The sequence below is a fragment of the Caretta caretta genome, chromosome 1, assembly GCF_965140235.1.
Source record: "Caretta caretta isolate rCarCar2 chromosome 1, rCarCar1.hap1, whole genome shotgun sequence".
Lineage (NCBI taxonomy): Eukaryota > Metazoa > Chordata > Testudines > Cheloniidae > Caretta > Caretta caretta.
This window is the reverse complement of record NC_134206.1, coordinates 198,526,100-198,554,051: the sequence shown is the minus strand read 5'-3', so window position 1 is coordinate 198,554,051 and position 27,952 is coordinate 198,526,100. Positions and strand designations below refer to the sequence as shown.

The 27,952-nt window shown below is 38.6% G+C and overlaps 1 protein-coding gene across 22 annotated transcripts in view; it reads right to left on the bottom strand.

Annotated features, from left to right (window-relative positions):
- The window catches only part of ABI3BP (ABI family member 3 binding protein), a 311,874-nt gene that overhangs the window by 80,422 nt on the left and 203,500 nt on the right, over positions 1–27,952 (bottom strand). For 13 of the 22 annotated variants that reach the window (XM_075118479.1, XM_075118481.1, XM_075118468.1 and 10 more), the window contains 15 exons: positions 26,147–26,221; positions 23,469–23,564; positions 20,405–20,485; positions 19,009–19,083; positions 17,752–17,850; positions 16,203–16,250; positions 15,609–15,683; positions 13,737–13,784; positions 13,188–13,262; positions 12,979–13,053; positions 11,778–11,852; positions 7,545–7,619; positions 4,451–4,528; positions 1,027–1,101; positions 123–197 (listed from right to left, as the gene is read on the bottom strand). In XM_075118479.1, coding sequence (XP_074974580.1) covers positions 123–197; positions 1,027–1,101; positions 4,451–4,528; positions 7,545–7,619; positions 11,778–11,852; positions 12,979–13,053; positions 13,188–13,262; positions 13,737–13,784; positions 15,609–15,683; positions 16,203–16,250; positions 17,752–17,850; positions 19,009–19,083; positions 20,405–20,485; positions 23,469–23,564; positions 26,147–26,221 — 1,125 coding nt within the window. The remainder of the gene's footprint in view (positions 1–122; positions 198–1,026; positions 1,102–4,450; positions 4,529–7,544; positions 7,620–11,777; positions 11,853–12,978; positions 13,054–13,187; positions 13,263–13,736; positions 13,785–15,608; positions 15,684–16,202; positions 16,251–17,751; positions 17,851–19,008; positions 19,084–20,404; positions 20,486–23,468; positions 23,565–26,146; positions 26,222–27,952) is intronic. The other 9 variants (XM_075118517.1, XM_075118522.1, XM_075118524.1 and 6 more) reach the window with 7 other exon arrangements.

Genomic DNA, 27,952 nt, shown 5'->3' with positions numbered 1-27,952 from the left:
CATGTAGAAGGAGAATGAAAGAGAATGAAATGTTGCAGTACCAAATAACTTTCTAGAAGAGTTTTCTTTGGTGAAAAGGGAAAAATACCAATATAACAATTTCAGTAAGGAAACTTCTTTACCCATTGTTGCCTTTGTCTGTTTAGAGGTGACAGAAGGTTTTGTTATGAGTGGCTGTTGGGACGTTCGATGTATTGCTGTTGGGGAAAAATGCAAAGAATCTTAAAATAAAAAAAGAATTGATGAACTTCAGTTTTGCACACAAGATAAAACAAAAACTGCAATGGAAATAGTTAGCATTTGGGTTATTCAAAGCAATTGCCTTACCCCTGCCCCAAAAGGGTCAATTTACAAATCACAGAATAACACAATATCAATTATACTGACTGTTGACAGAAACAAATTGACTAAGATCTTCCTTGTAGCTTCTTGCTTTATATTTGTAATACAATATACAAGCAGTGGTGAGATAGATAGAAAAGTATCCATTTTAAAATTGCTTTTTGTTCTAATATAATACTTCTACTTAGTTCTTATATAGCACTTCTAATTGGTACATCTCAAAGCACTTTACAAAGGAGGTCATTATAACGATCCCCATAGGGGAAGTGTAAGACACAGATAAGAGAAATGACTAGAAAGTAATTAGAAAGGATTTCATGTATGTAGCCACCCAAACGTTTTTTTAAAAAACAAAACAAAACAGTGAATCTTCCAGTACTGAAACAATGACGGTTCATCACGTGCCATTCCTTGAAAATCCTTTGGAAACGAGAAATAGTGGCATGGGGTTCAGCCTCTCCTTTTTGGGATTATAAATCTGTCAGCTTTAAAGTATTTTTGGTTTTCATATGCAGAGGTGTACATTTTGCCATCACTTACCTCAGCGCAACACAGCTGAATAGAGCTACACAGGAATAACTAAGGAGAAATTGGCTGAATGCTTCTGAAAAGCACAACAACTGAGGTCTGGCTAAATGAATGATTAAACCTTAATATACAGAATTACAAAAATGACTCAATTACCAGGTTTGGTCTGTGGCATTCCTGGCTTGATGGATGTTTTTGGTTTAGTAGGCATGAACTGTTTTTCACTTGAAGCTGAAATAAAAAAAACAAACACCCCTGGACTATAATTGCAAATTTCTATAAGGAAACACACTGTGATTGCGGCCTTCAAGGAAATGTGTGTCCAATAACCTGTGAGGCAAATTATGCAAGCGCAATGCTGAAAATCACTTAGTATGAATGCCCAAAAAAGAAGAAAAAATTATGCTGCATTTTGTTTCAATAATAATTGCTATGTATGAAGTGGGTGGCATTCCCAGTGTTATGAGAACGTCCACCTCTTGATGAAACAGGAGAAAGTTGTTGACAAAAAGAGACACAGAACATGATACAATGAAGGAGCTGCTCAAGCTAACCTGACAAAAGATAACTTATTTGGACACTACTGGCCACATTCTCCTGTATGTGAATGCCTGAGGACAGAATTGGACACTATGTTATTTTTCTGTTAGAACTCCCCTCCACCTAACTGGATCTATGGATCAGCCCCTCTGATTCCAGCTACAAAGTTCCTCAATTCTAAGTTGTTCTACATATCTTTCAGCCAAGAACTCTTGCCATGCAGCATATCCTCAACTGAAAAAATATTATTAGGAATATGCTTAGTATTTATGGCAATTTTTTTTTTTAGTGATAGTGGTGGGGTCTGTGATCCATATTGGTGTGAAAAAGTAATGGACAGGGACTATCATATCCTCACAATAGGCAAATTCACCACAATGTGGATATTTGGGTGTTAAAGGCAATTTAAATAAAAACATTATAAACCCACACGCTGAAGAAACGTTTCACCCCATGTGTGGGATCTCAAGTAACCTAACGAATATACAATAATATCTGGTGAAGATGTAGATAGCTCATAAGTGACTGCTAATGCATACATCAAGTACTGATTCTTTTGCTCTTTCAGAGCAAAAACAGGACATTGTTTTAGTAAAATATTCATATAATAGAAAATTTTAATTTCTGGAGCTACCGAGAAACAGTATAAACCAGCAATTACAATATAGATATTAGTATCTACTTAGATGGAGAAAAGTTGCACCAATTTAATTTTCAAAACATTGGCCAACATCCCTGCCCATCCTGACTAATAGCCATTGATGGATCTATCTTACATGAACTTCTCTAGTTCTTTTTTGAGCCCTATTACATAGTCTTGGCCTTCACAACATCCTCTGGCAAAGAGTTCCTCACGTTGACTGTGCGTGGTCTGAAAAATACTTCCCTTTGTTTCTTTTAAACCTGGGGTGCCTATTAATTTCATTTGGTGGCCCCTAGTTCTTGTATTATGAGAAAGAGTAAATAACAATTCCTTATTTTCTTTCTCCACACCAGTCATGATTTTATAGACCTCTATCATATCCCCCCTTCGTCGTCTCTTTTCCAAGCTGAAAAGTCCCAGTCTTATTAATCTCTCCTCATATGGAAGTCGTTCCAGACCCCTAATAATTTTTTTTACCCGTTTCTGAACCTTTTCCAATTCCAATGTATCTTTTTTGAGATGGGGCGACCACATCTGCATGCAGTATTCAAAATGTGCGTGTACCATAGATTTATATAGAGGCAATATGATATTTTCGGTCTTATTATCTAACCCTTTCTTTATGATTCCCAGCATTCTATTAGGTTTTTTGACTGCCGCTGCACATTGAATGGATGTTTTCAGAGAACTATCCACAATGACTCCAAGATCTCTTTCTTGAGTAGTAACAGCCATTTTAGACCCCATCATATAGCATGCTACATTTATGAAATGAGATGTTACAGCTGTTAAACCAGTCAGGTCAGTTCTGGCTTGAAGCATGCTTAGTGTGTTGTGGACAAAGTGTAAAATGAATGTGTACTGAAAGAAAAAATAACTCTCTTATTTCTCATAGCTCACAGTAAAAATGAACTGGAATCCACAGAAGCTAGCATAGCACCTACGCCCGAATTACCATTGAACACTCTGGGTAAATACTATGTTTAGGCTACTTTCTTTGCAGAGTGAGGGCTACCATAGACTGCTTTAGTGAAATCTCTCTCCCCTGACTGTGCTTTGTGTGAAGAAATACTTCCTTTTGTTTGTTTCAAACCTGCTGCCTATTAATTTAATTTGGTGATCCCTAGTTCTTGTGTTAGAAGAAGGAGTGAATAACATGTCCTTATTTACTTTCCCACACCAGTCATGATTTTATAGACCTCTATCATATCCTGCCCCTGCCATCATCTCTTTTCCAAGCTGAAACAGTCTTATTAATCTCTCCTCATATGGAAGCTGTTCCATACCGCTAATCATTTTTGTTGCCCTTTTCTGAACCTTTTCCAATTCCAATATATCTTTTTTGAGATGGGGCGACCACAGCTGCACACAGTATTCAAGTTGTGGGCACCACAGATTTATACAGAGGCATTATGATATCTTCTGTCTTATTCTCTATCCCTTTCCAAATGAGACCCAACATTCTCAACATTTTTGACTCCTGCTGCACACTGAGTGGATGTTTTCAGAGAACTATCCACAATGACTCCAGAATCTCTTTCTTGAGAGGTCACAGTTAATTTAGACCCCATCATTGTAAATGTACAGTTGGGATTATGTTTTCCAATACGCGTTGCTTTGCATTTATGAATACTGAATTTCATCTGACATTTTGTTGCCCAGTCACCCAGTTTTGTGAGGTCCCTTTGTAACTCTTTGCAGTCTGCTTTGGACGTAACTATCTTGATGAGCTGATGTACAGAGTGCTATCCTGCCAGACACTAAGTCACCAAGTAGACCCTACGCACTTAGAAGTTCTGTAGTGTGTGCACCACAGAACTTTTACAGCCTGGTAGCAGAGTCTACATGGCCAGTTCGTGAGTGGCAAGCTAGTGCATTGTGGATTTACATCCCAACTTGTTGCACACTAAGTCTCTGTGGGGACAAGCCCAAAGATTGAGAAGTATCTGTATTCTGGGAAGAAGTCTGAGAGGCAAGTCACCTATCTGAAAAGCTCATAAAGATCCTAAAAAGTACACCACAGCCAGCTAGATCATATTGTACAGTTATCAAAGAGCAATTCTAGTATGTGGTCTTTCCCGAAGTAAGGTAGCAGAACATATGACTGCTATTTTTCCAAAATCAAATGAAACTGAAGCATTTTCTCCATCTGTTATGAATTCAAAAATTCAGATTGGACTGACGGGTCCTGCTGCTGTAAAAAAAGATCTGTTCATGTGAGGAACAGCAAACAACATTGCATGCTCAGCATCAAAGGACAAGCATGCATCTAGAAGCAGAGAAAAGTTTGATGATTATATTTAATGGCATAAAATGAGCTTCTCCTGGGAACTTCTTCTCTGATGGGGATGAAAACAAACAAATCAAACTGACTACCTATTGAATAAGTATTATTACCCATTGTTGTTTTTGCTCGTTCAAGAGAATGAGGAGTTGTAGCAGTGACTGGCTCTTGGAGGGATGGAATGACTCCTGCTGGAAAAAATGTAGATAAATCCTGAGAGAGATGAAGGGACTCAATGAAGCTACACAATTTATATTAGATGAAGATCTGGCCCAGGAGGTTTTAAAATAGCAAGCATTTGCAATCAGAGACTTACAAGATATAAGTAGCTACTATTAGGCTTTATTTAAAAGGAGTTTTGAGGGGGTTTTTTTGTTTTGTTTTTCTAAAGAGAAAAACATTTAAACATGAACAAGAGTACCTGTGGCACCTTAGAGACTAACAAATTTATTAGAGCATAAGCTTTCATGGGCTACAGCCCACTTCATCGGATGCACAGAATGGAACATATAGTAAGAAGATTATCTTCTTACTATATGTTCCATATATATATACAGAGAAGGTGGAAGCTGCCATACAAACTGTAAGTGGCTAATTAACTAAACATGGTGGCACATACTCTACATTCATGACAGGTTTCAGAGTAGCAGCTGTGTTAGTCTGTATCCGCAAAAAAGAAAAGGAGTACTTGTGGCACCTTAGAGACTAACAATTTTATTTGAGCTACAGCTCACTTCATCAGATGCATTCAGCTTATGCTCAAATAAATTTGTTAGTCTCTAAGGTGCCACAAGTACTCCTTTTCTTTCTACATTCATGCTGTTCCTTGTTTATATGAAAATTCTCTGTAGTAGGCTCTCTTTACTTTATACACACACAGATGTATCTATAAAAATAGACAGGTATAGGTAGCAAAATTCAGATAGAGATCCAGATTTCCCTGAAGACTGAAAAGCAATTCGATCCAGTGTTTTGGTTCAGGGCTCTGTTAGTACAAAGTAATCATACTGTGCACAAAGATGAAATAGGAGAACTTTTAACACTGCCTGAACATGTGTATTAATTTTCCGATGGTATCATTAATAATATACTTAGCTTTGCAATGGTTGTTACAACAGTTTCTGACTAGGTATGGTTAAAACCAGAGGTGGACAAAATTTTTCACAAGGAAGGTTTTCCCACCAAAAATTATGGATTTTGTCAAAACTGAAATTTTTCACAGTAAAATGTCGATTCCGAGTAAAAATTTTGGTTTTCTGCAGGGAATTTCCAAACAAAAAATTTTAATTTTGACTTAAAATGTTGTTTTGGTTTGGTTTTGTGGTTTAAAAAAACAAAACAAAATGGAACGTTTTAAGTCAGTTTGTCAATTTGAAATGAAAAATTTCATTTAATTTAATTTGACATAATATTTTGTTTTTATATTTTTATACAAAAAAAATTGCCATTTTAAGTCAAACAAAACACATTTTTTTTTCTTTCTGAAATGTTCATTAAAAATTCATTTCAAATTGTTCAGACTTCTCATGGGAAAACTGAAATATTTTAATAGACAAATTCTGAAAAAGAAAAAAGATTTTTCATTTGAAATTTGTCACAGGAAAAAATTTGCTTTTTCAATTAGCTCTGGTTAAAACCCATGTGGACCATACAGAGAGGTCTAATGAGAGGTAAGGATCAATGATGATAGTGGAAAGTTTGTGTTATACGACAAAGGATCAGAGTAAGATATATGTGTCAGCACAGTCTTAGTGTTCTCATATTGATTACATTTCTATACTCTGAGAAATTGGGCCACCCTTAGAACCTTATCAATATGATTTCTCATGCTTTATCTATCTTAGACGTTTATAAAATAGCTCCTATCTGTAGTACTTTTAATAAATCTTTTTTTCTTTTAAATTTTACTCTTCAGCCTTTTGTACATTGACTAGAATATTCTGGGTCTTACTGTAATATAAATAATAAATTAGATACACAAAACAATGTAAGGAGAATGTTATGTAAGTGGTAAAGTTACGAAATGCCAGATTCATGTGAACTTAATTGCTGCACGTTTGTTTGTCCTTCCTGTGCTCTAAATCAGGCAGGGGTCGTATGGAACAAATAGTGACGATATAATTAAAGAGAGTATATAACAAATGCACATAAGGGGACTTTGCGAGTTAAATAACATTCTTTGAATGTATTTTTGTATTTAATTGTCTAGTTATTTTTTTCAAGAGGAAAAAGGTAAAAACAAATTCTATTATGTGCAACTGACAGCCTACCATCATGCCATCAGCAGCAGGATTTGCACCCTGAATCTTCAGCCCAGATTTCTACCGTTTGAACTATAGCACTAACTATATTAGCTGGCATCCAGAGAAGGCTGTTATCTCAGAGAGGGTGGAATGGGTCACAGGCACTATATGCTGGTTCCAGGGTGGCTGAAGGGAGCCTGCCTGGCCCAGCTCTCCTTGTTTCCTGCCCTCCCCACCTCCTGTCCAGGAGTTGAGGGAGCTCTTGCCTTATGTGGTGCCCCAAAGTGGGGGGATATAAAGGACATTGAGTTCCTGTGTTGGGCCTAAAGTGGGGAGCCCGGCTCAGCTCTCTCTCTACACTGACACATATCCTGCTGCTACAGCTGTTCTGGCAGGCTCCAGATGTTCCCAAAGCAGTGTGCTCTACTGCTGGTGCTTTGGGGGTGGTGTGAACTGGACACTTTGAATTGTTTGTCTGTTCAGTTATTGTTTTGGCATGCTGCCAGAATTTTCCTGAGGAATGCAACTGACCAGAGAGAAATGATGATTTTTAACCTCAGCTGAACCTGAAAGGACCTTGATGAGACAAGGGAACCACCACTTCCCGAGTCTGAGGCCTTTTTCTCTGCCAAATTCCCAAGGCATCCTGAAAACAATGGAAGTGTGAAAGTTTCTTAAATATAAATTACAAGCATCTTTTATAATGGAAGGTGTTAGGCAACTGAAATAAAGGGGTTGCTACCAGCTCCCCCTGTAGGATATCAAGGCCCCTTTATTACACTGAAAACAACTGATTGTTTTCATCAGACTCACTACTCAACTGCAGTAAAATGGAGACTTCTTTAGCTATAATGATAAAATGTTAGTTGCATTTCTGCTGTTACCATTTTTTCCCCCAACAGTCCATTGTAGAAGAGTTGCTAAAAATGTGAACTTAAGCACAATGAAATGCAAAATAATTTACCAGGTTTAATGTGAGGCACATCTGGACTAGGAGATGTTTTACGTTTGGAAGGAACCCGCTGAGTTTCTTTTGGAACTGAAAGAAAGAACCTCTTATAAATGTTTATGGTTTCCAGGAATAAAAGTCTAACCGCAGGTGTAAAGCCACAGACACTGCAAGACTTCTGCCTGCAACAAGGAAACAAAATTTTTATGGGGACAGTGAAGAAGGCTGAAAGTCATATGTGCACAGGCCTTTAAAAGAGAAACGATGGCCTGGCATGTGAAAGCATTTGAAAAATGATCAAGCAAGCAAGGGACAGACATCCTTGTCCTGTTTGGAGCCAAACTGACAAGGATTAAGACAAGAATTTATTAACACAGACAGACATGGCTGCAGGATGACTGAGATCTTTCCATTTGTGTTTCAGAGCAGATAGCTGCTGTACCCAGGCACTTCTCGTCATGATATGCATGCTTAACTCCTGTAGATATCAGTGAAATGAGAAAGAACAAGAGAATGGAAGTGAGATTTTCCTGTGAAGAAAACAGAGTGGATAGAAATCCCCAGTTCCAAACAACAGAGGTATCTAAGAACACAAAAAGAATAAAGTTTAATGAATCATTGAAGGATAGAATAATTCTCTTTAGACTGATCTATGCCTTTTCAATGTTAATACACAATAAGTTCTCTTTTAGTGATCAGTAGATATTTAATTAACACATCTTAACTCTAAAAAGTGGGCCAAATGATGGATTGAGCACAGGTAGGAGCTGCCGGGAGTCAACAGTTGATCAGTACCTCTCAGGACTGGGATAAATCTTTATAGTAGGCATTTTAAGAGTCAAATTCTGCCCTCAGATGCATGCTTGAACACAGGTCTGAGTCTTCCATATAGACATTCAGCATCAATGAGAGTTGTGCTCACATATGAAGGCATAAATTGCTCCTTAAAGCTTTTCCTATCTTTCCCTAGATAACTTTTGAGAGGCGTTAAAGAGAAAAAGTGACTCCAAATTTCCCTCAGAACACTCTTGTATAAAAAAAGCTTTTAGTATAAAATTAACACTGCTGATTTTTGTTCAGTAACAGTTGAAAAATATCAGTCAAATGTGAACAGTGAAACAAAAATAGCTGTGATGGAAAACACACACTGCAAATTTATTTAGGTCACTAAGTTAGTGTGAAGTGTTTTTATTTGGATTTTGCTTCTGGCAATGGCAGTGAGACTGGTAAACTTTCCACATAAAACTACCACCACCAAAAATACCAATCACATGGCAGAAGTACAGCCTTATGAAGGATTTGCAGTCGCTTGGGCTTTGAGCAGCAGTGCTAGGTAGCTTCTGTGAAAGCCAAAATAATTGGCTGAGAGTCAGCTGATGGAAGTATCTTGAATGGTGGCATTCTATAAGCTCTGAATCCAGTTACAGTAAGCATTAATTATTAGCTGTGTGCTTGGTATTGTACTAGTTCTTGAAGGAGCCATAAAGGAAAATGCAAAGATAAACAATAATTCACAAAGAAGCCTTAAATCTGGTGCATCAGCCCTCTAGGCGTTCACCTTGTGTAAGGGGAATTTCTGGGTACCATTGAGATACCATAGCAGCTATATGGCACCCCTTCCTTGGGACCAGGAGCAGTTAGGCATAAGTAAGAGAAGCCTGAACACTGTGGCTATAGGCTAAAACCATCTTTGCCACTCCCTCACTCTCCACAAATCCTCAGCTGGAATACAAAATCTCTATTTCTGGAACAGCTGGAGTACTGCTTTTCATTTACCACTGCACTTATTTAGTTTTTTGCAATAGCTTGGATAAGTACTTTTATGAATAATATTGCTTTTAAAAAGTGCATTGATTTAACGTGAGACTTTCTAAAACTCTAAGTTATCTAATTATACAAAATAATGGAATTATTCACCAAGAAAAAATATGAGTTAGACAAGGTGAGTGAGGTCTTATCTTTTATTGGACCAACATCTACTGGTGAGAGATAGAAGCTTTGGAGCTTATGCAAAGCTCGTCTTCAGGTCTGGGAAAGGTATTCAGAGTGTCACAGCTAAATACAAGGTGGAACAGAGAGTGTAGCATATGTAGTTACATATTCTAAGCGACTGTTCAAGGTGAAATGGCCTGTTATCACCTCTCCAGTCATAGGACAAAAAAGGGGGTTAGTGTGTTACAGATTGTTGTAGGGTCTTTATTTAGAATATGATTTTTAGTGTCTATCCAATTATGAATTTAAGCTCCAAAGCTCATCTTTTGAAGGTGTCGTGCAAGTTTCTTTTGAAAATGAGGTCTAATAGGTCAAATATGGAGTGATTGTTTTGTGAAAAGTTTTTGTGCATGAGCATAATGGTGTTTTTGTCTTTCATCATTTTTCTGTGAAAGTTCATTCGAGAGCAGTGTGATTGTCTGGTTTCACCCACATAGTTGTTACTGTGGCATTTAGTGCACTGGACGAGGTACACCAAATGCTGTGATAGGCATGTGTAGGACCCATGGATCTTGAAGTACTGTTGTTGGAAGCACAGATCAGCCTGATACCCGATACCAGATACACGAGATACATCGATAATATTTTCATCCTGTGGACAGACGACCTAAACTCCCTCATGGATTTCCATCACAACTTCAACAGCCACCAGCCATCCATCAAATTCTCTCTCAAACACTCCTGCATCAGCATCATATTCCTGGACACCATGATCAGTTTCAACAATGGAATGCTACAGTCAGCTATACACAAAAAAAACATGGATCACCACTCCTACCTTCACACATCCAGATACACCAAGAAATCTTATTATCTACAGCCAGGTACTCACCTATCACAGAATATGATCCAAGGAGAAAGTCCAGGATACACACCTAAACACACTTAAAACCACCTTTGCCAAACAAGAGCACTCCACCAGAGACGTAGATTGCATAACAGAACAGGCCACCCAAATACCTGGAGAAAAGCTGCTTCAATATGCCCCCTCACACCCCCTGACTGCAAACTCCTGGCTGTCACCTGTCACCCTACACTGGAACCCATACAGGGTATCATTAAACAATTACAATCCATACTCGACAGGGACCACATCCTGAAAGAAATCTTTCCTGAACCCCCTCTTCTGGTGCTCAAACGACTCCCAACCTCTCCAGGCTCATCATCAGAAGCAAGCTCCCCACGGGCTAGGACACACCAATTAAAAGCATCATAAGACCCTGCCATAAAAGCAGATGCAAAACTTGCAGACATATCTCTACTGCTACAACGATCAGTACTTTCCACAGCACACCTTTCAAGATCCAAGAAGTCCTACACATGCCTATCACAACATGTGGTGTACCCCATCCAGAGCACTAAATGCCCCAATAACAACTATGTGTATGAAACCAGAAAATCACTCCACTCTCAAATGAACTCTCACAGAAAAATGATAAAAGACAAAAACATCATATCACCCGTGGCTGAACACTTTTCATAAAGCAATCACTGTATATCTGACCTCTCAGTGAACTGGTGTTAAGGGGCCACTTCCCTTTGAATGGTCCCTTGGAATATGTGTTAACTTTTTATGCTAAACAATTCCATCTCATATTTAACTGTGACACTCTGAGTACACTTCTCAGACCTGAAGCAGAGCTCTGGTGTGAGCGCCAAAGCTTGTCTCTTTCACCAACAGAAGTTGCTCCAATAAAAGTTGGTCTCACCCACCTTGTCTCTCTAATATCCTGGGACCAACAGGGCTACACCACCACTGAGGAAAAAAAAATCTAATTTTCCTCTGAGTTCAGTTTTGTTTCAAGAAGTTTGTCAGTTTTATTTACGTCTGAAGTGAATCAGTGGAAATCTAACTTTAGGGGTGACCATCTGGGCTCCAACTTTCCAGGTAGGAAATGTAACTTTTATTTTGATTTCCATGAATAGGTAGTTACTCAAAAAAGTGGAGTTTCTTACCTCTTTGAAAAGATAAGTCTCATAATTTAATTGATAGGTTCCCTAAAGTACATTAACAAGTGTATGTAAACATTTTCATAACATTACTGATAAAAATGAAAATGGTCATTAAATCTCTGTAGTTTTCATCTGTAGGTGTAAAATGTGAGATCACAGATGCTCACAAGCTGATGGCTGAGAAGTAGAGACTTGCTATGCTACGATGCTAACATGTTAGTTTAAAAAAATTCAGTCCCTTGAAGTACAATTGCGAAAAATAAAACCTTGACATTTAAGAATACAAAACAATGATATAATTACCAGATTTTGTTTGTGGTATATCTGGGCTGGGTGATGTTTTTGGTTTAGATGGGACACGTCGATTCTCTTTCGCGGCTGAAAGGATTCACAGAGTTATACATTAAAACAGGTGTGCTGCCAGGGAGCTTTAATTTAGATTTTTCCAATGGAAAATTAAATTTCTTTCAGAAAATAATTCCAACAGAAAATTCCTGAGCAGAGCTAATAATGGCCGATAGCTTGTCATTACAACACAGCATAGATTAGAGAAGAGGTCAGAGGTTGAAGTGACCCCTGCCTGCTCTGCAGATTGTGGCAGTGGAAGAATGGGTTACACCTTTGCTCCTCCCACTCTCAGTTGTGCCAACAGAACTCTTGTGTAGCTGAAGATTCAGAGTTTGTCTAACTGGGATAATGCACGCTACAGAAGGAAGGGGATTTCTAAAGCACTCTAATGCGTTATGCATTAAGTGGTCTATGTAGACCCTGCTGGTATCACTCAAGGTTCCCTAGTGTGCTTTAATATATATTAAAGCATAACACCTATTGATGTGCACCAGCAGGGTCTACATGGACCAGTTAATGTGCAACACATTAGTGCGCTTTAGAAATCACACCACCCGTGGTGCATGCGCATTGCCATACCCCGTGCACAAGATCTCAGTCTCTACCTTTTTCTGTTGGTGCTGCCCTTGTATGTTGTATTTTCTGAGAATCTTGTCCTCTTCACCCAGCGTTGCATAAAAATATCGCCAGACAAGCAACAGAAACAGCAAAGATGGGGATCTTCACCATTCACCTTCAGATGGAAGGTGATGTACAAGAGCAAACTGGAGGGCTTTTTGGTACCTTTGTCTTTTGACACTAGATAAACAAATCCCTTGAAACTATAGATGCCAGACAGTAGATAAACAATCTCTCTCCCAAACTATGGAAATTAAGACTAAAGTCTTCTGTTGCATAAGGGCACAACCCCCCCCCCCCACTGAGTAAAATACTGTAAAACAATGACTGTATATTTCATTAACATGTGTACATATTAGGTAGGGCATGACAGCTGTGGAGCAGAGCATTGTTATAGTAATAGACTTCTGCCATTGCCATAAATATGTGTGTGTGTGTATGCACACGCGCGTGCACGCATGCACCAACAATTCTTGGTAGAAAAGTTGCAAAATCGTAAGTGTCACTGCACTGAAATATAGAATTAAGATGCACTTACCAGCTTTAGTTGGTGGCACACCTGGGATGGGTGATGTTTTAGGTTTGGAAGGCAGACGCCGCGTCTCTTTTGGAGCTGAAAGGAAAAAACTGGTTTATATATTGTTAAAGCTTTCCCAAGTACCACAGTCTGACACCAGCCACAACACAAGACTGTATAGATAGTCCTGGAGTACCTCAGTATGAGATACAAAACACCGATATATTTACCAGGTTTGGTTTGTGGCACATCTGGGCTTGGTGATGTTTTAGGTTTGGAAGGAACATGCCGTGCCTCTTTTGGAGCTGAAATAAAGAACTCGAGCATTAAAATAATTATCCAGGAATCTGAGCCTGACACCATGTACACCTGAACATGAATGAAAGTCAGGTGTGCAAAGGAATTTCAAAGAAAACATTGTGTTGTTGGACAGTATCTGTATCGAGATCAACTAAGCATGGGGTAGGATTACTCGCTGAGTTTGAGCCCAGGAAAAAAACAAGGGACATTAGAGAAACTGCAAACACAAACAAATATGGCTTCAGAAAGATGGAGTATTTCTGGATGCTCTAGAGAGCAAACAACTTAAATGAAACTACATTCCTGTAAAGGAAAATATGCAAAGGTGGATATGAAAATGAAAAAGGTACCTAGAAAAAAAGACTGTTTAATCATGAAAAGTGATGACAGATGACCCCATTGAGCAAGAACCTACCATGCCTACATCTCTAATGAGAAGGAAAAAGAAATATGACCATCCCCATAGTTACCATGATTACCTAATGGTGTCTTCGGTTGTTCAGTTCTAAAGGTAGCTGCTTCAGGGGCTGTATCAAAAACAAATAAAACATAAAAATAACAATGAAAATCAAAATAGAAGAGAATAATTCTATTTAAAGTCAACTTTATTTATGTCTAAATAACAACTATGCTTTCATCGGTCTGCCAGTAATTAGTCAATATTCAAGAACCTTTATGCTCTAACAAATCTAAACAGCTGAGGAGAGAACCTACCCCTTAAATATGGGCTAATGTTTCCATCTTTTTTTATGGTCTTTAAAAAGAAAGATGATTGAAATTTATCTCAGTCATATACCCAGAAATTGGAGCCTGTGGTACGAAGCTCTTCCCTGACAAGTGCCTTTCATATGGAACTTGTATATAAAATTGGTTTTGGAGAGCCTCTTGCTTGTGGGTACCATCTTATTAAAAGATGTGATTATTTGTGCACGGTGCAATACAAACATCAAAGGCCACTCTTAAGTTATACACTGTTCCATTATTATTTAAATGTAAAACAGATTTTTTACTGTTTTACTGCACAGACATGCAAACAATAGTATTCTACTCCACAGCCATGCAAACAATAGTATTCCACTCCACAGCCATGCAACGGCATAAAAAAAGTGGCTTCCCCTCCTCACCATAACCACTCGGGTATGTGTGGTATTCAAAAAGGTTAAATATGAAACATTTTCTTGAGATCTTTGCACACAAAGCCAAGAAAATCAGGACACAATGCTGAAACTGACGGAGGTCAGTTAAGAAATAAACTTTCAGTATATTATTGATATTTGTAGAAATTATGATAAATTAATAACTGAAAATGCATACACAGGATAATACAGACATCTCAGTTTTGTGATGGTAGTTAGTACACCATTTTGCAGTATCAGACGGACATAAGAATAATGGAAAAATGACCACAAGGGGAAAATATACAATTAAAACTTATGTATCTAATTTATCAGGAGTTTTGCTTTAACTAGGAGATAGCAGCCAGCCTTTTGCAAACAGCTGCAATGATTTTAAAAATCACTTAGTAGCAAGGGTTAGATTTTTCATACCAGGAGACCATATCTACTTGGTGACTATTGTTTTTGAGAGTGGTAACGTAGCACAAAGAATCCATCCAAACATTTAGGTGGGCACTTTGATTAAAGTGATCATCAGTAAGTCATCCACGTTTACCAACAGTTAGCACAGAATGGCGTCAACAGAAAATTACTAGTGTAACAAAACAGAGTGGTATTTCGGATACCACAGTATAGTAATTATTGACTTTTTTTTTTACACTACTCCCATTGAAATCAAGTTAATTGATTGTCTGTATAATTCCTGAATACAGTGTCTTGGAATACTGAATGATAACGTATTGGTATGGTGAATCCAGTTAAACAAGTATTAGTTATATGTTTGGTAATTTACTAATTCTTAAAGAAAAGAGTAATAAGAAGACATACAATAATGGTAAATATAAGAAAAGCTGTGCAGCATCTTTTCTGAAAGTGCAAAGCAAAGTTTGAAGAAATATACAAATACAGTATATCTCTCATAGAACACTAAAGCATTTTTAATATTTGATTTTATTTAATACTGAGTCAAATTTTCCTCTTAATTACACTACTATAAATCAGGAATAACACTAATCTCATCCATGTGTCTAAACATGAGGTATTATTATGCTACTGCATGATGATAAAAAGCTAGTCAATTTCTGCTATTGCTGTAAATGGCTAACAAACAAAACACCCAGCACATTGCAGCAGGGTTGTACCTTGTCACTATGATGCTGAGTGTATTTCAAATTACTTAGATAATTAAACAGCTGCTTAGTGATAAACTTCAATAGGACACAGAAAATCATTTACCAGGTTTTGTCTGTGGCACATGAGTTTTGGGCGAAGTTTTAGGCTTCAAAGGAACACGTCGTGTCTCTTTTGGTGCTGAAAGAGAGAACCTGGGTTACAGATTATTAAATTTTCCAGGAATCAGAGTCTAATGCCAGGTGTAACACACAGACATGGCACGTTTCAAGCCTGCAATGGAGAAACAAAATACTTTTACGGGTAACAGAGAAGACAAAGTCAGGTGTACAAAGGAGTTTAAAGAAAATACGGCATTATGAATGTATCTAGATTTGTTTAAGCAGGAAAATGGAATTCCTGATCATTTTGAAGCTCAGTTTAAAAAAAAGTTGGAAAATAAGTTGCAAGCACAGACAGTCATGACTATGATAAAGATGTTTCAGAATTGACAGCCTAATTTGCCTTAAAAAGGAGATAATACATCTGTGTAGTAAACAAAATTCCTAAAAAGCCTTTTGTGCCAAATGACAGACATATCTAGGAAAAAAAGAGGAATTTTAAGGAAAGAAACTGGTGACATGAGATGACAACTACAATGTGGTTTTCTGTGAAGACGAGAAAAACAAACATGACTGGTCACTAAACAAATTTCTTTACCTATTGTTGACCTTGGTGGTTCAATTCTAAATGTAATATGTTCCAGGACTGCATCAGAAACAAAACAGAAAAAGCATGAGAATCTAAACATGGAACACCCTTTCAAATGATCAAAGCTATTTCCTAGGTAAGCAATAAGTAAAAGATTATGCTCATCTGATCCGTACTAATTCTGTGGATTATCAATTTACCCTTGGATATCTTATTCTGACTTTTAGAAATTGTGGTCAGTTACTTTGAAGACACCATTACCATAAATAAATTGCATGACCTGGATGAAACAAACTCTCAATTTTGAGATAGTAAAAATCAAAGAACCATAGAAGTTAGAGATAGAAGAGATCTAAGAGGTCATCCATTTCATCTTGTAGTTAACACAATACTCTATAGTGCATTATCCAGTCTAATTTTAAAAGTCCCAAGCAATTGTGCTTCCAACACTTTATTTAGTAGATTATTCTACTATTTAATACACCTCATTCTCAGCAAGCTTTTCTGATATTTACGCTAGATTTCCCCCCCTTTTTTTTTAATCTGCAGCTGGAAGAATACAGCAATAAGATAAAATAAAATAAAAAACTTTAGCAATGCTTATACCTCTTTTGTATTTGCTTTCTGCAAACATTCAAGCTACTGTATCTCACTGCATGGAATTTCACACAAACAAGTGTTCAGTTTGCAAATTCATGGGAAGTGGTATAATCCAGGATGGGGTAGTACACTGTGTGACTCAACAAGATGACACGGTTCCCATGCCCCTACACCCCCAAAGTTTAGAGTAGAAGCAATTAAACAATCAAATCAGACCCAAAAGGAAATTATTTGCAACTACCAAACATCCATGTATGTATACACAAATATATTACGTGACTGAAATGAGATAAAATTAGATTTAAACTCTCCACATAACTAATGTGCCTTACACTAGACTAATTTTATTTTATTTATTTATTTGGGAATGAAGTCTTTGGCAAAGTTGTGTGATTCAGAAAGGCAAAGATTGTAAAATTTCCAAATTCTGCTAATCTACTACCTCTACCCCCAGGAGATTCAATATTCCACCAGTGGCTAGTCATGTGCTTGAAATTAAGCATGTATTTATAAAGCTTTACTGAATCAGGGACTACAAGAATTACAGTCATCCAATCAGAAACACCAGGAGATTTGTGACCAATCACCATTAATCAAACCATCTCAAATTCCAAACACTGAGTATCAAGTATTCCTAGCAAACTGATCATAATCAATCCACAGAATAAGAAAAAAATACTGCAAAAAGGGAACTAATTTTGAACAAATAAATTAAAAAACAAACAAACAATTTACTATAGAACATTTGCTATGAATTATTCAGTTGACTCTAGTTATATCCTATTAATCCTACTTATATCACAGGAGCAATAAATAATTCCTCTCAACCTTTAGCAAATTTTACCAACCTTCAAGTATCAGATGACAGAGTCTATAACAAACTCCTGACAGCAAAGTAAAGGAAGCACATTAAATCAATGGGGTTTTGTTAGAACCAGTTGCAAGAACAGGTAATTACCAGGTTTAGAATGGGGTAGTTCTGGCTCTGGGGACGCGTTAGGTTTGGAAGGAATGAACTGTGTTTCAGTTGGAGCTGAAAAAAACAAAGAAAAAAACCCTACATTTCTAAACGTCTTAAGGAGTCACAGCCTGACTCTGGCACTATGTTTAAGCCATAAGAAGTGATACCTGCAATGTTGTCAACAACAAAAATTCAATTAAGTTGGTTTTTATTGTATTCACAATGACTGTGACTCTAAAAGGGGTAAGAAATACTCTTGTGTAGTAGTGCAATTTGAGGGCTTCTGACAATGGGGAAAACCCCTGCAAATGCTTAATTATAGGAGTTGACTTGAATGGCTATATTTGTGAGCCTAAGGACTACTCCCATAAGTGCGAGCGTATTGAATCGAGCCATGAGGTGACAGGAACAGTAAGTTAGCGGCTAAATTCTGCCCTCAGATAAGTTTGTGGTCTTCCCAGTGACTGCAATAAGAGAGGGACGCATGTTATGAAGGCAGAATTTGGCACTTAATCTTAAAAGAAAGTTGTACCAATTTTCCTCACATGGTCTTCTAAAAGTTCATGTGGTGAAAAGAATTCCTTGTCATAGATATAACCATTATCTACATTTGAAATGCTTTTGATTAAAAAAATTGGCATTTCTGAGTCTTCTGTTGGGGGTGGTAATCTTGCTGAGAACAAAACAACAACACTATTGGAACTAAAACCTTAGAGATCGTTATTTTTTCGTATCAACAAATGGCCAGACACTAAATCCAACAATTATTCACAATTCTTTCCAATTTGCTTGCTATATACTCTAGGCTGTGGTGACTTCGCTGTTCAAACTCCCCAGAAGCTTAAAGGTTAACTGAAAAATGGACCTGCACAAATACAGGGACATTTTGGTTTGGAGATCACCTCTGAAGGAGTAATTTTTTTTAACTAAGAAAATATGAACATATAAAATTCAAGTGTGTTTGAAAAGTCTAACATGAGAATAAAATTAATTAATCCCTATTCTTGGTGCAAAATATTTCCAAGATGGATCTAAGTTTCTTTCTCCTCTCTCAGAACAAGATTGACATAAAAATGTAGTCCTTCTGACATAGATCCTATACAGTAAAACTGGCATCTTTATCTACAATTTCTGTACGAGGTGCACGGTAAGAAGAAAAGTACAGTCTCCTGAGCCACTACAGCTGATATTTTGCCTTTAACTAGGGTAATAGTGAGCCTCAATGTACCAAATTGAAAAAATAAAGGTATTTACCAGGTTTAGATTGAGGCATTTTAGGTTCAGTAGATGATTCGGGCTTCAAAGGTGTGAAATGTATTTCACTGGATTCTGAAACAAAAATTTGGTTTATAACTATCAGCATTTAAACATAAGGATGTAAAAGTGCGTGTATCCCGAAAACACCATATGCCTGCAGTGAAGAAACAGCACTACAATGCAGAACTGGAAAAGTGACTATAATTAATATCAATGACCCACTAAGTAGAAAATTGCGACTGCAGTTTAACAACAGAAAAAAAGTAGCAGATAAGCTCTTTGCTCACAGAAACTATCGAAGAGTTGGGATAAAATGATCTTCTGGAGCAAAATTATAGTTTCTAAATTGGAAGGCAAAAGCAAGGTAGCTATCATAAAACGTAAAGAAAAAACTGTTACCCAATGTTGCCTTGGGCCACTCAAGGTCATTAGAAGAAATTTTACATTTAGCTTCTGAAGTAGCTGGACTTTTTGTTGTTAGAATAAAAATGAATTTAAGTGAAGACTATTAGACCCTGAGTCAGCAAAGTACTTAAGCAGGTATGTAAGTGCTTTGTTGAATAATGCTGGACTTAAATTCGTGCCTAAGCACTTTGCTGAGAGTGGTTTAGAGAGTAAAGGTTTCTCTTAAAAATAGATCACTGTGCTTCCTTGAACATAATCTGCACAGTTAAAGACAGGCAATGTTTTAAAAGAAGAATACTTCCAATGAGATTTGACATTGCAAAGATGTAGTACAACAGATACCACTCTCTTAGTCTGGGTGTGAGAATTTGTGTTTATTTTAAAGACACACACACACACACACACACACAAATTCATACTAAGAATTCCATTAAGTGCATATTCCCTGGTGCTATACATTCAATAAAATCTCAGTTACATCTCCGGCTAACTACATTCAAGCTTTCCACATCACTAGAATCATTATTTGTTTTTTTTAAACAGAAGCTTAGTTTCTGTAGCAAATTTTGCAACATCCAGAAAACTAGCTGGAACCCTAAATTTGAAAATGGAGTAATGCTCTGTATATGGAGTGTAGAATTCTTATTACAGAAATTGTGTTTCAATGCTTGCTGTCTTTTAAATATGATTTTAAATGTGCATATTCTTAATAAAAGTAGGCTTTCAGAAATCTTTATAAGAGCAATTATTTCTTGTTCAAAATAATCTGGTTTTTAACATAACATATATGTTATAAAATATATATATAATAATATATAAGTTTTAAAGATGGGCAACCACTAAATGACTCAAACCAAACTCATTTATATAGTTTGCATTTCACTTGTGCCCTAAAACCAGGTTAACTTCTTTGCAGCAATGCCACTGAGTTTGGCTAAAATGATACTCCAAGTTCAAGTAGTGAATTACAGAAGAATAGTTACTGTACCAGGTTTACTATGTGGCATTTCTGGCATGGCACTGGCAGATGCTTTAGGTTTGGAAGAAATGTGTTGTGGTTCATATGAAACTGAAAAAAAAAAAAGCCCAGTTCATAATTGAATTACTGCATGCATCATTATTCAGACCACAGAAAGCATAGACTTGAAGCCTATCCTGGAGCAAAAATAACTTAAAAGACTCGAAAAATCAGGCTGTAGTTAACATGCATGTTTAAAAAAAAAAATAAGGTGCGAGGAAAGTATTGCAGTTAAATGTTTAGAGTAGCTAGACAAAAAGAGCAGGAGTGCTTAGCCCTCTGCCAAAACAAGGAGTTCTCTATTATAAACTTATCTTGCCACCAACCAGTCAGCACTCTCTTCATCAAAGTCCTGTACTCTTGTGGCAAGCTGGACCTAAATTTTGTGGCAAAGTTCCCGGATTCTGCGGCACTCTGGTGTTGCAGACAGGAAATTTTTGCAGGAACTTCTTTTAAATTACAGGATTTAGGGGTTTAATGATTCAATATGAAAAAGACTAATACAGTCAGTACAGAAGTTGCCGAGTTATTTATTTTGAGATTAAATTCAAATTTTAGGCAGTCCACACTTTTTCAGTTTTGATACACCAAAGACATTGCTACTGACAATGCCAGGTAAGAAGCTGGAAATTTTGGCAACTGGGTAGGCGGCAATTAGGGCTTCTGGCAGCAGTGGAGGCATGGGAGGCAGTTTGTGATTGTGGGATGAGCACATTAGTCAGATGTATTTACTAAATGAACATCAGTGAAAGAGTTACAGTAGCCATTTAAGTTATCATATTCAAGTTCCATTCATTGCGTAGCGTGGCAAACTGGATAATCTGCACCTCTCAGAGTTGTTGTTTTAAGGTGTCTGCAGACTCAGTACCTGTCTACATGGGGAATATCTGCAGCAGTACAAATACCCTGAAGTAACTATGCTGTGTCAATGTAAAATGCATCTTGCAACATGTAACACTTCTACACCGGCAGTTTGCACCATTGTAGCTACCAGTTTGCACCATTGCAGCTACACCTTAAATATTTCCAATATAAGCAGGACCTCAGGAAGACAACACAGCATTGGTTTTATGTTCTCATAATTTTTCCAAGATTTTCTTCAAAACCATAAAGGCTAGAAACAAATTTCATGAATGTAATGAAAGGTTAGTTTCTACTGCATCTACTGCCTGGGGTAGATTCTGCAGCTAACACCATGGCTGAGAAACCACAGGATACACAGGGAACACATCTTAGTTAATGTTTGTAAAATGCCTTAAAAATGTAAAGCACTAGTATTATCTATCCCAAAACTAACTAGTCACTGTTACATTGCTGCAATTGTTGTCACAAGTGGCACTTGGGATATTTTAATGTGTAGAGACTTGAAATGATGGCAGCATTATTACTTGGGAAATAAAACCCCAATATCACCTCTGTTTAATTCCTGCAAGATATTTAATTTGTTAAACTGAAATTAAAATAGATAGAATAGAATAGAAATAGGCCTGAACTGAAATTCTGAATCCAAATCCAGATCCCAAGCCAAATATCATAGCTGAACTCTCTCTCTATAAACATTTGAATGTCCCCAGAGTCTTGGGAGGTTTTGAATCCAAACCCAGAATTGGATTGAAATTTCACAACTAGACCTCAAGAGAATAATTTAAAATACAAGCCCGGACAACCTGCAAACTTTCTGGTCTTTGAAATCTGGATCTGAATTGGTTCAGATACATTTGTATCTTGTTGTAAGTTTTATTTCAGACCTGCACACAAATGAAACAAATGATTTATAATGCACTAGGACTGGGGTCTCAAACATGAGGCCCGCAGAGCTATTTGCTGCGGCCCGCCAAGCTCCCCGCATCCCCCCGAGTTATTTCCTGCGGCCGCCAAGCTCCCCTCCCCTGCCGCCTCCCCCACGCCCCAGCACGCCACGTCCCTGCTTCTCTGCCTACCTCCAGGTGCTTCCCACCGCCAAACAGCTGTTTGGCAGCACTTAGTGCTTTCCAGGAGGGAGGGTGGAGGAGCAGGGAGCCACGTGCTCAGGGGAGGAGGCGGGGCGGGGGGGGGATTTGGGGAAGGTGTTGGAATAGGGGCAGGGAGGGGGTGGAGTTGGGGTGGGGACTTGGGGGACGGGGTTGGAATAGGGGCAGGGAAGAGGTGGGAAGAGGCAGGGCATGATGGAAGGGGTGGAGTGCGGGCAGTAGCAGCGGGGCAGCGGGGGCGGTGTCAATGATGCGGCCCTTGGGCCAATGTACTCGTCCTCGTGTGGCCTTTGTGGTAATTTGAGTTTGAGATCCCTGCACTAGGATATGACTTTGCTTCCACTGGGAAAATACACTCCTGTCCAGAGGGCCTGTACCAAGTCTATATATAATTCAAGTAGCACTTAAACTCTAGTACAAGGATTTTAATGGAACCTGAGAGGTATGTAAGGCCTTGTGTGGGTCTTTTGCACAACAGTGAATTTCATCTTTAATGCTTAACTGTCATGAATGGAGGTCTCCAGCCAACTAAAGGAAAATCGACTCCCTCTTGGGTAAAAGTATCAGAATTGCTCAGCTTGGTTTCATGACTCTTGCACTTAATTTGTTCATTACTCATGATGAGATGTCACTGTTGCCTGATCTGAGGTATTGAGGACTATTTTTATTAATCATTTAAGACTCAATATTACTGTCAGTGTAGTCAATGGGATTTCTGCCACTGATTTCGATGGGAATAAGATTTCACCCTTAACAAGTACAAGAAAAAGCTCTTGGACCCATCCTGGGCAGATATGAACACAGGATGGGATTTCCTCATGATCATTTCCCAAGTCACAGCTTAAGTACAAATTCCTACAAAGAAAAGCAAAAGGAAAGATGAACAGCAGAGAAGGAGACGGCAGCACCAAACCAACTCACAACTAAAAGCAGAGTGAAATTCAGTGATTAGTTATGAATAAGAAAACATGAAATGCCCCTTTAGAAGATGAAAAAATCCTCCTTGATGAAAAGGAAAAGAAAAGAGCTGACAATTCACTAAGGAAGAATATTATCATCATTACCCATTGTAGATTTCGGATGTTCAAGAGTCTTAGTAGTAGCAGTAATAGAAGAAATCTTAATAGTGATTGGCACTGGAACAGGTTCCCTGGTTGCTGCTGGAGTAAAGGACATTATCTTGAGAGAGACGAAGGCAGATCTACACCTTTTAAACTGCTGCCCGGTGTCTGGTATGGGTACTTGGACATCAAGATTTTGGGACGGATACTCTACAGGATGACTCAAACCCTATCTTAACAGTGATGCTTTTGGGGAGCTTTTTGTCTACTGCTGATTCCCACATTGTTCAAATGTGAGGGACCCCCTCTATCCCCCCGCCCAATGTATCTTGTGCCTCAGTAGATGTGCAGTCTGGAATGCTCAAGTGCATTGTGGGCTAAAACACAGCTGATCTCTTTACAATAGGCCAAAATATTTGGGAACCAATGCTTTAATGTAACAGGGTTCTATCATTCTTCAAATGGAGCAGAATGGCAAGCTCTGCAGGACACTGATGGGGCAAGCAAAACCAAACTTTTCTTTTTCAGGCCCTTTTTAGTACATATTTTACAACTAACACATTTGTTTTGCTTCCCTTCAATTAGTTTAGTTCTGAATATTTGAAGCCAGCCAAAAGGAATATGTCTGTGGCAAACTAAATTAAAACACTGTAGGATGAAATCCTCCTTCCACCTCACCAAGTCTGAGTAGCCAGACTTGATGTGAGGACCTGGGTGGAGAGTAATCCTTCAGCTGAGGAGCCTGAGCCTAAGTTACATCATTCTGCATCAGCCACCCTTCCTTTACATACACCGGCTGTGGCAGAGCTCCTTCTCCACCTTGGAGGGTTCTGAGCTTCCCCTTAGCAGCGAGCTGGGCAATTCCTCTCTCCCTGGGAATTTTCCCCACTTTGTCTGAGCAGGGGAGCCTCTTAGTCTCCGGTAGCTCCTTTGGACGTAGTGGTGGCAGGCCAGATACCCAGTTCAATCACTCCACTCTGGTAGGGTCTCTTTCCCCCCAAACCTTTGGGGGCCCAAAAGGGCTGTATGCCCTGTTGGACAGGGTTTCCCCTGTTCTTCACCTCTGTACCTGTGAGGTCTCCCTCCTGGCATTTGCCAGTGTCTGCATCGTCCGGCCCTCCAGTAGCATACCTTCTCCCCATAGCTCCTATTGCGCGCGCCTATCTGACTGGAGGGGAGGCTTTCAAACAGGTTCTGGCAGGCCCTTGATTGGCTCCAGGTGACCTAATTAACCTGGAGTAACCCCTGTTCAATTACCAGGGGAAAAGGGACCTGCTTATCCTGGGGCTAATATACCTGCCTTCTACCACTCTCCTATACCTGTCTGGCCTCACACTGCACAGTACAGGAGTCACTGGCCCAATCCCCGCTTCTCATCCATCTTACCACTGTTCCACCCCACACACTCACTAGCATGGGGATACACAGTAAGCCAATGTGGAGCCTGGCTCTGCAGCGTGGAGAGAGCTCCCCAAATCCTGGCCCACTTGCTCACAGCACGTGATCACATTTAACATCTATTTAAGGGGAATGTGTCTTGTTACTTTTTGTGAGTCTTTCTCAGACCATCTTCTCAGTCTTACTGAAACTTTAAACCCTGTCCCATTCTTGAAAAAACTAACTATTTAGGGAATTTAAAATATGAAAGTGACAAGTTATACTGTAGCAGACACAAAATGCAAAATTTGGATCCAAACCTTATGATTCATTTTTATAAGAGAAAGGAGAATTTTCTACCAAAATAATAATGATGTCAAGATAAAGCTAACTCATGTAAACACCTCAAAATAGAAAGTATTACTTAATATATTGCAAAACAATAACCAGGTTAAACCTAGTAAACGAGAAAAATGGCATACTGATCCTGAACCCACTGAAGGCAATGGCAGGGCTGTTGAAAGAGGAAGGGACTTAAAGATAGAGTTGGAGGATTTATTTATGAATAATGCTCTTTAAAAATGTAGCCCCTCTTTTGATTCACAAGGTATTCTTTAACCCATCTTCATTTTCTTCAACTGTATTCACTATTTCTAAGTATTCATTGAATACTTTTATTTATCCAAATTATCACACTTCATTTTCTGACTCTCTATTTTGATTCTATGCAGCATTTGGTTTATCACCTATGTCCCATGGCACAGCTTCTCCTTCCTGAATAGATGAAAAACCTTTTAAAACAGGAAGGAATAATGAATAATGCACTCCAACTATGAATTTTTGGACAAGTGATCTTTCCTATTGAAATTGATGAAGCTTTCAAGACTTGCAAGCATACTCATGAAGATGAGGAAATAATCTACAAACTTATGAATAATAATAGTTAAAGTTTGGCATATTTGATACTTTTCTACCTGAAACTATTCATAAGTCTTTATCTTAAACACTGTTTACCAACTTGTAGTTTAATGGGTCAGTGTTCAGAGTTTTTTCTCCTATCTCATTTATTAATTCGCTACTTTATTTGGTCAGAGTCTGATCCATGTAATAACACTGTAGTTACTCTAACAAAGCAAAATAAAGGCTGGGAGAATAAAGGATTTAGTTTGCAAGACTGCTTATGATGCTAACAGTTTTCTACAGTTTCCACAGACACATGTCCAAAAAAAAAAAAAAAAGTCAGGAGTCCGCATGTTTGAAACAATATGGAACAAAATGATAATAGCAGAGCATACTGTAATTACCCGGTTTTGTCTTGGGTTCTTCTGGATGGAGAGAGACTTTAGGTTTGGAAGGAATTAGTTTTGTTTTACTGGGTGCTGAAAGGAAGAAAGAGGGAAGATTGTAATCCCAAAGTTTTGAGGAAAGGAGAGAGTACTTACCAGTAACTGTTGCTCTTCGGGAGTCACATTTGTACATTCACAATCGTGGGATGCGGCACCCCTGGCACTGAGCTGGAGAACTGCCTTGGAAAACCATGTCCACTGTGGTGTATATTCATGTGACAGCTCAAGTGAGGGTGATGGCATCACCCTACTCTATATAAGGAAGTGCATCCATCCAGCCAGACGCCTCAATTCCTTTTCCCAAACCGGAGACCTAATGTTATACTGAACTCTGAGGTAGAAGGGAAGGTGGTTGGGTAGTGTGAATACACAGAGGTAATTCTCAAAGAACAAAAATTACTGCAGAGTAACCTCTCTTTTCTCCTTTGAGGGCCTCTGCATATGCCCTATTGTGGCAGATTAGCAAACTTGATGATGATGGGCAAGTTCTTAGATAAATGTTGTCTGTAATCGTCTCTCCCAAACTGGCATCAGAGTACAATGCTAAATCCAACGAGTACCGTCTGGTGGAAGTGTGCACCGAACTCCAAGTTGCTGCTTTTGTAAATCTCCACCAGGGGAACCTATCTAAGGCACATCATGGATGCCATGGTGGCTATTGTAAGTCTTTAAACAAGGGGTACTCGGTTGCAATAATGCTCTATACAGCTCCTAATCTCAGGGTGAAACACTCTGTTTGGCAACAGGTTCTCCCTGACATCTCTCCCCTAGGCTAAAAACAACCTAGTTGAACTTCTAAACAGCCCAGTCTTTTCCAGAATTCCAGGTAGAACCAGAATGTCCTTTTTATATTTTGAATATGGAGATATGATCCCTGTGGGGTCTGGGGAAGAACACAGGGAGGAAAATATATTGAGATAGGTGGTAATCTGAGGCTATCTTTGGCATGAAGCTGTGATGGGACCTCATGGTGACTTTGTCCTTGTGACCAAAGGTAGTGCTGAGGCTGGAGAGACAAAGTGTATCTTGAGTCCCGTGTAAGAGGATCTCAGCAGAGGTTGGTACTGGTACTCTCGATGGGCCCAATTTAGTATCAGCAGTGGGATCCCTGCTATGACCAGTGGGAAAGAGGTGCTATACCTGAAGCCCTTTCAGGGCCCTTTGTGGTCCCGGTGAGACTCCCAGAATAAAGGCAAGCTGTTAAGGTTAAGGTATCCTACACTACTCTACACTAATTACAAGAAAATAATAAGGTAGACTAAGGAAAGATCTAGCCTGAAGACACAAAGGTGAGTTCCCTTTCCTCTCTGCTGTTGGGGGGAAAGGAACTGAGGTGGTTGAGGGACTGCATTCCCTTCTACAGGGTAGGGTGATGATGTAACCCTTGACTGTGATCTTTAGTACAGCCTCCCAATCAACACAGCTCTTCAAGGCACTTCCACAGCTCAATGCCAAGGCTGCCAAATCCCACAAGTGGTAATGCAGAAAGGTCTTGGGAGAACACAGGATTTATACCAGAAAGACAAAAGAGAGTTTGTGCATGCTTAAGTCTACATGGGGCAATAGTGGCACAATGTGGGTGCTCAAAATTGAAAGGCACTGTATAAAATGACTATTCAGATGGCAAAACAAACTTGTTATGCAGTTGGATGCAAGGGAGAATGTGTCTCCTAAACACAGCTCTCTTCAACTTCCTGCTCTTTTGTGAAACTGGAGAACGTTCTAGCATTAGCAAGAAGGAAAGCTATTAACACAGGTGAGCAC